Source organism: Petaurus breviceps, unplaced genomic scaffold (genome assembly GCF_028583685.1).
Source record: "Petaurus breviceps papuanus isolate PSGF00001 unplaced genomic scaffold, PetGlider_PUasm1.0 207, whole genome shotgun sequence".
Classification (NCBI taxonomy): domain Eukaryota; kingdom Metazoa; phylum Chordata; class Mammalia; order Diprotodontia; family Petauridae; genus Petaurus; species Petaurus breviceps.
Window position 1 is genome coordinate 16,250,662 of NW_027185850.1, and position 12,509 is coordinate 16,263,170.

Genomic DNA, 12,509 nt, shown 5'->3' on the forward strand with positions numbered 1-12,509 from the left:
GAGTCCCTTTGTCATCCATAGCTATGACTTCATAGTCATAGCATGCAGGGCACTGGACTGAACCAGGAACACTTGTGCTCCAGTCTTCCTGCCTATGTCTCCCTGGGCTAGTGGTTCTCAAAACACAGAACCCCAGGGGGGACCCAAGATCCTTGGAAGGGATCCATGGGATCCAGACCATTTTCATAATAATATTAAACTATTATTCACCCGTTAAAATACTCCACCCTTCTACATGAGGTCAGATATTCTGCATTCTACTTCAACCAAAACACCATATTGCAACAGATTAAATGCAGAAGCAGAGAGGAGGAATCAGCTGTCTTCTATTAAGGCAGACATTCTAGAGATTTGCAAAAAAATATGGAAAACAATGCCAATCTTCTCATTAATTCTTTTTGGGGAAATATTTTTTCACAAAAATGTTATTTATGTTAATGTATAATAAGTTTATTCTTATTTTTAAATGGATTAACCAATGGCTATTTTGGAATATATGAATTTTAATTTCTAAATATCAATATCTATAGCCCCCCATAAACAAAAGCTCTTTAAGTTCTCAGTAATTTTGAAGCATGTAAAGGGCTTGCAGAGGTGGGAGGTACACAAACGGTTTAGAATGCAGATGTTTTCAGATTTTTTTGGAGGTGCTAGTTAATATGATGGCTTTTCCTCTTCTTTCTTTTAAGAAAGTTCTATTTGTTCTACGGGATGACTTTCTTGGAGGGAGATGAGGAGGAATATTGGAAGAAAATGTGGTGTGTTTTTTTAAGCAATTAATAGAAATTTATCCATTTTCTAAAAAATCAAAAATGTCCTAAGACCAAAAAGTTTGGAAACTTTTGCCCTAGGGAAATCACTTAACTGCTTTATGTCTCAGTTTGCACATCTCCAAAAAGAAGGGATTAATTAACTCTAAATCTATAATCCTCTAACAATTAAGGGGTCAAGGATAGGTGGTGCAGTGGTTAGAATACTAGGTCTGGAGTCAGGAAGATCTGAGTTCAAATCCTGTCTCTGACACTTGTGTGACTGTGAACAAGTTAGCCTCTGTTTGCCTCAGTTTCCTGAACTGTAAAATAGAGGCCATAGTAGCACCTACCTCACAGGATTGTTGTGAGGCTCAGAGAAGATGGTAGTTGTAAAGTGCTTAGCACAGTGCTGGAACATAGTAAGGGCTCATTCTTTTCCCCTTCTGGACCAAGCAAAACAAGATAGCCTTAAGAGATATCTCTGTTCTTTGTTCTGCAAAATCTCTCTTTAAGGTGCAAAACTCTCCAAGGGATCTCATTCCAGGGCAGTAGGGTGGAAAACAGGACAAGTCTGAGTACATTTGGGTTGGAACTCTTACAGCTATGTGACCTCCCTCAGGTTTCTGCCCCTTCTGCAGAATGGATATAATCATACAGACCCAGCCCATGGTTTCAGAGACTCTGTGTCCTCTGAGAAAATCCTCCATAATCCTGAAAGGCCTAGAGAGCTGGGTGTTTTTACTGAGTTATAACCTAGTCCTTACTCAGATCCCTCAACTAGGGGATTAAGAAAGAATTCCAGCCACGGAAGATTCCAGGGACACTTTCAGCCAAGCACACTTAGAAAATCGAAACAAGAATCCCTTGCTCTGACCTCCATCATGTTGGCAAAGATCTGTCCCTAAGAAAGATTGTTCTACCTTGATATAACAAATGTCTGTTTGGAGGGCCAGCACCATTAGAACAAGGCAGCTCTAAAACAGAGGTGCCAGGGCAAAAAGTCACTGATACATCAGAGAGTCAATGGAGGAAACAGTAGAGTTACTATTTGTGAACTAGACATTTCTTCCAATTGTTAATTAATGGAGGAACCAAGAGTACTGACTTACATCTGAAAGATAACTTCAAGGTCATCCAGTTCAATGCTTTCATTTTATAGATGAGGAAACTGAGAGCCAGAGAGAGAAAATAATTTGTCTAAGGACACGCAAGTAGAAAATGGTGGAGCCATGATTTGAACTCAGGTCCTCTGTCCCCAGATCTATCCCTATTTCTACTGTACTACAACAGATGAGATCTTGGAAGTCATGTAGGCCCAGCACCTCCGACTGTGTCTGGGAAACAGAGGGCCAGAGAGACAAGCAGATTAGCCACAGTGATACAGAGAGAGGCATTCGGAAGCCTTTCCCGATGTCCCTGAACTCTAATACCTTCTGGCTCTTGACCATTTCCAGTTTGTCCTGCATACCATTTGTAGATAATTGTTTACATGTTCTGTCTCCCATTAGATGGCCAATTTTTGAAAATAGGGACTGTCTTTTCCCTTTCTTTGTATATCCAGTACCTGGCACGTGGTACTTAATAAAGCTTAATAAATATTTACTGAATGACTGAGTAGATCTGGCTGTTATAGAACCTTTATACTGACTCCCTCATTTTAGAGGTAATGAAACTGAGGCCTAGGGAAACATGGCCTTTCTGACGTCATTAATATAGTAAATATCAGAGCAAAGATTTGAACTCAAGCCCAGCTGTGACATTCACAGCACATTGGCTAAAGGACTGGTCTTAGGACTCCAGGAAAGACCTGAGTACGAATCCTGCCTCTGACAACAACTGGCTGTGTGTGACCAGAGGTAATTCACTTTACTGCTCAGTGCCCTGGGAACTCCCTACCCATCTTGATGGGTTGTTTTTGTTCTTCATGCTCAAAGATCAAAATGACAGCCCCATGTTGGGGTCCAGGCACTAACAATAATACAAATAATAATTGGCACTCATGTGGCTACTTCAAGCTTTGCAAAACCTTTTACATGTGATATTTAGTCTTTGTAATTGCTTTGTCAAGTAGCTAATCTTATTATTCCCGCTTTCCAGGTGAAGAAGCTATTGTTATCCACATTTTCCAGGTTAAGCTAATGGTCCAGTCCATAGAACTACTACTTGTCTAAGGAAAGATTTGAATCCAGGACTATTTGACTCTAAGCTTATGTCTCTATTCATTACACCTTCTAATACTCAAAGTTTTAGATAAGCTGCCAATGCACAGTGGTAGGGGGAATTCCCACACCAGGAAACCCCCCACATTCATGAAAATTACAGTCTAGAACAAAAAGCAATATTTAGCTGTGCATCACCATCATCATCATCTTCATCATCATGAATATCATACTGTCCTTACCATCTTCATCCTAAAAGGACCAGATCATTCTTTTTAATTGTCAATGATAGTAACTGCTTTCCTTGACCACCAAGCTGATTCTGAGACTCAGCATGTGCAGGGTTCTGCATGTCAGAAGCCATTTTCCAGTGGGTTTCAGAACTCTACTGTCTCTTTTTCTGTGGGTGTGCTGGAGAGGGCATTTGCCAATTTGATATCCCTCTTTTTCCCTGAGAAAACTTGAGCAGTGAAACTATTAGGAGACAAGAGTCAGTATCTGCTGGTTTCTGACTGGTGTGAGTAATGAGGCCTGGCCTTCCACAGTGCTGCTTTCAAATCTGGTCTTTTCTCCAAAGAATTGGGGTGGATGGGGGAAGGGATGGGAGAGACTTCTGGAATTCTAGTTATTTTATCTGATAGACTAATGAGTTAAGCAGAACGAAGAGCATTTGAAGGCAGATGAACTTTGCCATTCCTCTGTCAGTCAATGTCCTTACAAAGGGAGGGGAATTCCAAGCCCAGAAAAAAGGGCCCTTTGTGCTGGACTGTATCTGGTCATTAGCTCCAACCCAAGAATTCCAGTTTACATTTTAACCCAAATACCTATTAATAGAGCTCTTATTTCAGTCCCCAGAGAAGTTTCCAAAGCTGAGATTCTCTGCAGTAAAATGGGTCTTATGTTCCTCTGGATTCTAATAAAGGAGAGTGATTGCTTGATATTGATCTCACTGGACTAACTGAGGTCCTGGTCCAGGCTGCCCCAGGTCATTGTGTAATGGGGGCTCACCTGTGGCTGATCTCCATCTCTCTGCCTGCCAGCATTACGGTAGAGTCCATTTGGGCTGGTAGAAGACTGGAAGTCAACACAGTAAAGACCAAATTCTAGTTTACAATTTTATCAGAATTAGACAGACCATTCTTAAGGAAAACAACTGAATTCAGCAAGTAGGCCTGATCCTGGGGAAAGCCATTAACAAACCCAATGGGGCTTCTATGGATGGGGATAGTGTGAAGTTGGGGCAGAAGCATTGGCTTTGACATCCAAGGACCTGGGTTCAAATTCTCCCTATTGAATAGTCTCCATTGACCCCCCCTTAACCTCTAGCATCAAATATAAAACCCTCTGTTTAGCCTTCAAGGCGCTTCATCACCTGGCCCCTCCATTTCAGTCTTCTTACATACCCCTCACTTCTCAGACACAATTCTCTAAGCATTTTCACCGCCTGCAACCTTTGCCTCATCTGTCCCTCCTGGTTTGTCACTCAGGTCTCAGCTGATGTCCCACATTCTGGTCTCCCTGAATCTTAGAGCTTTACCTCCACCATTATCTCCAATTTGCCCTGTATACGTGTTATTTGTTCACAGTTGTTTACATGTTGTCTCCCCACCAGACTGTGTGTTTCTCCCGAGCGGGGACTGGTTTTTGTCTTTTGTCATACCCCTCGTGCTCAGCATTGAGCCTGGTACATAGTAGATGTTTAATAAATACTTGCTGACTTGAAACCGAGCTCTACTTTCCAGTCTTAGACCCAGCCTCAACCCTTGGGTCTTTGGATCACAAGCCATCAGTTAAGAGAAGCCTGTAGGAAAGAGATTTCACCATGGGAGGAGTCCTTCTTCCCTGACTGTTTCTGGTCACTGTACGGTGAACGTCCAGGGGTTCTCGCGTGACTGAACACCTGCTTTGGCCTTTCCTCATGAGCTCATCATGGAGTTTCTTGCACAGTAGCTTATGAGATGGTGGAAGGTGGAGATCATCAGATCATAGGCCTCTCTCCTAGTGTTTAGCTTACTTTTTTTGGGGGGGGGAGTGCTGGGGGCTGACTTGTGATTGTATTGGTGAGCCCCTAACCCAGTACCTTTTCTATGATGCCAAGCTGCTTCGGGCCCTGTGTTCATGAGTCTACAAGGCAGGCAAAGGCACACAAAGGGAAACTTTAAGATTCCTAGGAGGAAATATAATGACAAAAGCCCTCAAGTAGCTTACCCTGAGCATTCCAATTAGGGAAAAGAGTGTTGGGGAGGGGCAATATGTACACAGATAAAGAAATATAAAATAGAAAAAAAAATAGATGCAACCACAACACAGGGCAATAGAAAGAATGGTTGATTTGGAGTCAGAAGTACCAGGTTCAAATCCTCAGATTGTCACTGAATCTATCTGGGCCTCAGTCTCCCCATTTGCAAAGTGTAGGGTTTGGACTCAACAGCTGCTGAAGTGCCTTCTAGCTTAAAATCTAGAATTTTGAAGAGTTTCTAGAGAGTTTTGTCAAGAAAAGCAGAACCCAAGTGGGCCAGGGGTGGGGGAGTTGGGCTCAGTACATCAGGAACCTTAACTCTCACCCTGTCCCATGGACCCATGACAAATTGGGTCTTTCCATCTCTCCCAGACTTACCAGTGATGTCAGCATGCATCTGGACAAAAAGAGGGTTCTTGCTGAGACCCCCACAGAGAAACAAGGTGCTGATTGAATGGCCGGCTGCCTCCATTGTCTCCAGAATATGGCGCGTGCCAAGCTAAAAGGGCAAACCAGAGATGGCATCACTGGTGATAAAGAAGAGAAGAAAGCAGAACAAATCCTCCAATGTTCACACACCCATTTAACACAACATCCCAGGGCAAACAGGGGCAGAGGTAACCCAAGAAAGTCAATTCACAGAATGGGGATTTAAGACATACATTCAAAGAAACAGAGAATGTCAGAGATGAAACAACCTGAATGTTAAAGAATGGAAGGATCTTAAATCTTAACATGCAAATGTCAGAGCTGAGAGGGGCCTGAGAACAGGGAATGTCAGGGCTGGGAGGGGCATGAACACAGGGAATGTAAGAACTAAAGAGGGGGGAGGCCACTTAGAACTGGGAATATCAGGGCTGGGAGGGGCCTTAGAGATCATATTGTTCCTCTCTCTCATTTTATAAATGAGGCTCAAAGATCTCAAGAAACTTGAAGATAACTTGATGTTCCTTTGAAAGGAAGAGGTTCATTAGCAAGATCCAGTGAGGCATATCAGGTAATGGACACTTGTTGAGAGCAGGTCAGCTGGGGCTTTCCACAATGTTACTGACCAGAAATGTAAACTTCTGAACCTAACTCTTGGAGGACCCCGGTACCAAGAGCAGGGTCTAATGGCTGAGTTTCCAGGGCCACAATCTATGTACAGGGAAGCCTGGCCCATCCTGAGTGTTCAGGGACTGAGCCGAATGTCCTGGATAAACACTTTGGTGATGAAGTGAACATTTGAGAATTTGGGGGGAGTGAACCTGAGTTGTCAACTTTATACTGAAATACAACTATCCTTTCCTCATTGAAACTTTCCCCATCACGGTTTCCATATATCTCAGGTTGTTATCAGAAATTAAATGGGAATTTGGGGGAGTTTTGTAGAGGCCACCGATGACGCATGAAGGTCAACAGGTAAAGCAAAGACTAGGATGAAATATTTAACTCAAATTTTACAAGGTGCTGTAAACAGCCCATGAAAGAAAAAGAAGAAATTCAGACCTTCTGTGGTATAAAGGGAAGATCAAAAATTTTATGCAGATTTTCCAGATCACATGGCGGGGGCACTGTGCCCCTAAAGCCCCCACAATGTGGAGGGGGTGTAATTTCAGCAAAGGGGGAACTTTCATCACTTTGCATTTCATTATAGCTACAATATCTGTATTTCATCCATGGAGTGTGTGACCCTTCTGATCCCTGGTGGTTCTTATTCAAATTCATGTATTTCCAATGTCCTGGGGACCTTCATTTCTCCCACTCTTGAGTGGACACCAAATCTGCACTTGAACCGTGTGTCCCTTCAGCCCTCAATAATGCTAAGTGATACATTGAGCAAACCATTTTTCCCTAATCTCAATTACATCTTGCAAAAGTCTAGTAAATATCCTTCCTTCCTTCCTTCCTTCCTTCCTTCCTTCCTTCCTTCCTTCCTTCCTTCCTTCCTTCCTTCCTTCCTTCCCTCTTTTCTTCCCCCCAAACTAGATGTGAATATGAACTGTTTCATTCATCATCTTTTGTATTCTCAGCACTGGGCACAGACAGTCTGGCATTTAATAAATTGAATTTAGTATTTAATAAATAGTGGTATTTTTATAGTATTTAATAGTATTTATTTAATAAGTAGTTATTTAATAGTATTTAATAAATAGTAGTAGGTATTTAATAAATTCTTGTTGGTTAATTGCTTGGTCTCCCAGCTATAAAAATAATCTTCCCAAATGTAAACAACACATCTAGACTCAACATGCCAAATCAGAACTTATTATCTTTCTCTCCAAATCATCCCCTCTTCTAAACTTTGCTGTTGCTTTTGAGGAGACCACCATCCCAGTCACCCAGGCTCATAATCTTGTTTTCTTCTTCTAATCCTACGAGAGACTCCCTCCCTCTCCCCCCATAGCCAATCTGTTATGGGATCACAAAGAGTCCAACGCTATTGAAATGACTGAACACAACAAAAGTATGTACCTAGTTGTTTACATGTTATCTTGCCCTTCAGAATGTAGTCTCCTAAAGGAAAGGAAATGTCTTAGTCTTTTTGTATCCCAGTACTTAGCATGGGGAGAATGCCTGCCTCATAGTAGGTGGTGAATGGTGACTTTGACATCACCTCTCATTCTCCATACTTTTGCACAGGCATCTGCCCTGTTTGGGGTGCCTTCTCATCTTCTCCTTCAAGAGCTCCCAACTTCCTTCAAAGTAAAGCCCCAGCATTGCTACTACACAGCGCTTTCTTGATCCCTCCCAACCATTAGAACTACTCTGTACATACTTCTGCATTCTCTTTTCTTATTCCTACAGAATGTAGTCAATCTTTTTGAGGGAAAAGTCTCAGTTTTGAATGTACATATTCTTAAAGCATAGCCTCTGAAATCAGTGGTACTTGATAAACATTCTTGATTTGCCATCTGAATGTTCATCTCTGGTTATGGTCAAGATTGTGGTGGTGTCTAACTGTTGAATGAATTCCTATTCTTCTTCAAGCCTCATGGATCCAAGCCTGTAACATTCCTCCTGCTCAATAAATGCACCAAAAAAGACAATTGTGGGAAAATTGTTGTGTGTTTACCTGCCTGGAAAAGATGTTTTAATCAGGGAAAAATTTAAATTAAAATTAGTCTATTGCACTATGGGGGAAAAAAAAGTTAATTTAATCCCATCATGAAGAAAATGCAAATCTGGGGGCTTCAAATGCAAATTGTATTTTTTTTTCTTTTAAAAGGTTTACTGCTGAAAAGAAAACTATAGATTAACAGCCTATAGACAAAAGCTATTGTTTGGCAAGATTTTCAATTAAGCTGGTTTCATTTTTTTTTAACTTGAAAGGTTTCATACAATTCCATGTACCTTTAATTACAATCCTCATTCATTATGTCCCATTCCTACAGAATACTAACAACCCAATTGCTGATACTGTCCAAAGGAGGAATTTGTTCAATTTCAGCTTGTCAACAATAAATAGGTGCTGGCTTATTGTTCTCAGCTGGTGAAGCAGAATGTTATTTTACTCCATTTACCGTCCTGGGAAATGTATCTGTTATCTCCATGCTTCATTAAAACCATCATCATTTTGCTTAAAGGTCAGCACACACAGATACTTTTCCAAAATGAATTGTACTCACAGTAATTCAAATTACTCTACAATAAAGTCCTATCTAAAAGCCTTTCTCTTAAAAGCCTCCCTACAATGATATTTTAAAGGTCATTAAGACAATGGATAGCCTAAATGCGAAGTTGTTAATACCCCTATGTGCCACTTATGATAAGTACATTAAGTAGACAATTGATTTTCAGAGTGTGTGGGACTTGAAAAACAGAACTGGTTCTTTCTCTTGCTTTAAATTGACTGCATTTATAAAGCTCTAGGCTTCCTTCATTCCTTCAATAATATTCTTTCAGAAAGAATAATGATGAGACAATCCAGGTCTGGATTACTGATTTTCTCTTGGCCCAAACAATCATGAAAACTATTTCCAAAATGTAATGTTGAAAAGTTAAAAAAAAGACTAATAAATTTCCTTTCACTCACCTTCTCCATGTAGCCTGCCCAGATATAAACTGAAGATAAAGTCATGACTTCTTTAGTTCGGGCATGGAATTCAAGTGACTGTTTTTACCCTCCACTTCCAATGTGAGGTGAAGTTTATTTGAAAATAACCGGTTGTTTGTTAGAAGAGATCAAGAGATTTTAATGGAATATGGAGCCTGTGTTTGTCAGTGGTGTGAGGGCTTCCAAAAAGCTAATATAAGGAGAGGCATAGAGTTTAGGAATATGGAGATAATGGCACTGTTATATTCTTTTGGACTAGATGGGCTTTGAAGACCTTTCCCACTGAGCCACTGTTGAATTGAAGAATTTATCGGTCCAGAATGCAATCCTTCAAGGATGGGAAATCACTGCTATCTGGTGCCAATGCCCAAGGATGCTTTGGGAGTCTAATTCCAGACATGTGTAATAGAAGATCCTGCCCTCTACTTCAAAGTCTACATAAGGATTCTGTGATTGTTTCCTGCCTACCTATTACGTGATGATGCAAAGCCTTTGACTGTTTTCAGTTGCTAGAATGTTTGTAGCTGCCTCTATAGGTTTGAGTCCACTCTGCCTGGGGCCAAACTGTAGAAGGAAGTGTGCACCCTGTTTTGGATTTATGTTTCTATGCTTTGGGTCTTGTTATATCTTTTCTATAAATATGTCTTTGGGGGGAAAAATCCCAATTGATGTTAATGGATTAACTGAGGCAAAGTCACTGACTGAGCACAGGAGAAATTGAGGGGACATTCTAAATGCTCCAAGGGAGAAATTTACCTTTCTTTTTCTCCCTGGTCTGAAGATATAAGGACAACTCTCTGAGTTCAGAGGGTAGATGGAGGGGTGCACTTCTCTGTAAGCTCATAACCTCCATCTGTGACAGAGCGACCATATATGTCCTTTTTTCCTTTTGTTCAAGGCCTTATAAGACCTCAAAAAGATCAGAAGGACCTGGGAAAGCTCCAACCCAACCTGTTTAACTTAGCTATGCAATAGAATCTGCTTGGCAGCCAAGTCATCGTGGGTAACGGCTCTGACCTCTATGCTGGACCTGTGGGAAAAATGTTTGTAGGTATGCTTGAATCCACTTTTCCCAGGGTCAAGCTGTAGAAAGAAGAGTTTGCCCCATTTTGGCTGTATATTATAATACTTTGGGTCTTGTTATGTCTTTTCAATAAATACCTTTTTGAAAAAGCTGATATTAATGTATAATATCAAGAAGAAATTGACTGGTTAAACTGAACATTGGGTACTGATCACTGGGAATGGGAAATGATATGGGGATAGTAGACCCTGGTGATTGATATTTCTGGGGAGCAAACTGAATGGGGGCTTGCCCTAGAGGTTGCCCTAAATCAATGAGGGGAAGATGAAACTCACCATTCTCTGGGGACTCGATTTGATACTGGGAATGGGAGTCAGGATAAGGATTACTAGTGTCTTTATTATATACCTGATGAAATCTATCCCCACCCTTAGCTGGCTCAGAACAGAAAGCAGTCTCATTACTATTCCTGACTGTTATCTTGGGCAAGACCTTTGACCTAACTGGGCCTCAATTCCCTGATTTGTAAAATGAGGAAATTGGATTAATTGTTCTCTGATGGATGCTCCCTCTCTAAATTCATGATTCCAGGATTCTGTCACAGCTTCCCTGGGCTTGAGGGTCTTCATCTGTAAAAGGAGGGCTGTTGGACTCAGTGGCCTCAGAGATGCCTTCCTCCTCTAGATGTGGAACTGATTTTATCTGTGGTTGATTCACAATGTGCTCTTTTTTTGTCTTGCCTTTCTTTGGCAAGATGATCTGCAGCAGCATTGTCTGTTTTAGCTTGTATCTTCATGCCCAAAGAATTCAATTGCTTTGACTGATTAATTGTATTAATTAGCCCTATCTTAATTCAACGAAATAAAATCATGCAAGTTATTTGAATTATTCCACTGGTTGTGGACCATATTCCACTCTGGATAGCATCTAGCAGTAGTATGCATGAATAGATACTTAGTAAATGTTACTTGATAATGAAGGAAAATGTAAAAGGGCACCCCTTTTGAAGGCTGAAGAGGAGGATTCAAATTCTGGTTTTCTGGTGTCACAGATGAGTCACTAAACCTCTCTGGTATAACTCTGGTATAATTAGATCAAAAACAACTGAGAACTTGTCTTTTGGAAAAAAAAATATATATATATATATATTTTGGTAATTTTATTTCAATATAATTGGTTTCCTTTGTAATCCTACATACTTTATATTATGCATTTAAAAACATTTTCAGAAGGCATCTATATGCTTCCCCAGATTGCCAGAGGGTCCCAGGACCCCAAAAGATGAATAACTCCCACAAGCAGGCTGCTTATATATCTTTTCAACCTCTAACAGTTTATGATTCCATAAATCTGACGCCTAATAAGTCTTCAAAGATCAGTTGTCCCTAATCAACCAATCACTAAGCACAGATGAGGCAAGGTCCTAGGGATGCAAAGAAAGAGGAAGCAGGCCCTCTTTTCAAAGAGGTTACATTCTCTTGGAGGGAAAGCTCTAAGCCTTTACATCTCTATGGTTTTAAACCTCAAAACCCTATAAAATCGGAATGTAATTATATTCAAACTTTTTTATTTGTTTTGAAAATGGATATTGTGTTTTCTTTTCAGCTTTTCTGACAGTGGGTCATGTTCACAGAATACACAAAGTCTGATTTTTCCCTTTACCATAAAGTAAATTTGGAACTTAAGTCAGATCTACACTAAAGACTGTCAAACAATGAATAGGCCATTCAAGGCTGGTGTCCTTGGATTTTGTGTTACATGGGGTTACTACCAGAGTAGGCAATAACGTTTGGGAACCTGTCACTGTGGGTGGGCTAGATGCTAGAAGTCTTTCTGGTGAGCTCCTGTTTAATACAGGATGTTTTCCCCTAAAAGATGGATTGACATGTGAAGGAGAACCCCTGGATCAAGCTCCATGGAAGTCATCAACACTACTTAACAATTAAGGGAACTTACCCACTTCCTGCCAGATGGACGAGTGAGACTGACCTTTTGGGATGTGGCCAATGGGAGAGGTTTTTTTTTTTCCTGCCCTCAAGTGTTAGTCATAAAAGTTTTGTTATTATTTTTTTAAATACATTTTCCATGGCGGGACAGTGAGAGGGAGAGATATTAAATGTTTGGTTAAAAAAGAAAAAAAGATATTCAGATACTTACAGCAATGGCCTGAACTGTGGCCAGGTAGAGAAGAGCCAGATCATCAAGGGTCTGAGACAGTCTCAATCCTGTGACCTGTGTGGATTAGAGGAGGGGGAGAGGGAGAAGGAGAGAAGGAGAGTGAGAGTGAGAGCCAGAGAGA

The 12,509-nt window shown here is 40.8% G+C and overlaps 1 protein-coding gene across 8 annotated transcripts in view; it reads right to left on the reverse strand.

The window, feature by feature from the left end:
* LOC138164927 (FGGY carbohydrate kinase domain-containing protein-like) overlaps positions 1 to 12,509 on the reverse strand; it is a 544,546-nt gene that overhangs the window by 89,205 nt on the left and 442,832 nt on the right. For all 8 annotated transcript variants that reach the window (XM_069092899.1, XM_069092902.1, XM_069092898.1 and 5 more), the window contains 2 exons: positions 12,368 to 12,442; positions 5,529 to 5,649 (listed from right to left, as the gene is read on the reverse strand). In XM_069092899.1, coding sequence (XP_068949000.1) covers positions 5,529 to 5,649; positions 12,368 to 12,442 — 196 coding nt within the window. The remainder of the gene's footprint in view (positions 1 to 5,528; positions 5,650 to 12,367; positions 12,443 to 12,509) is intronic.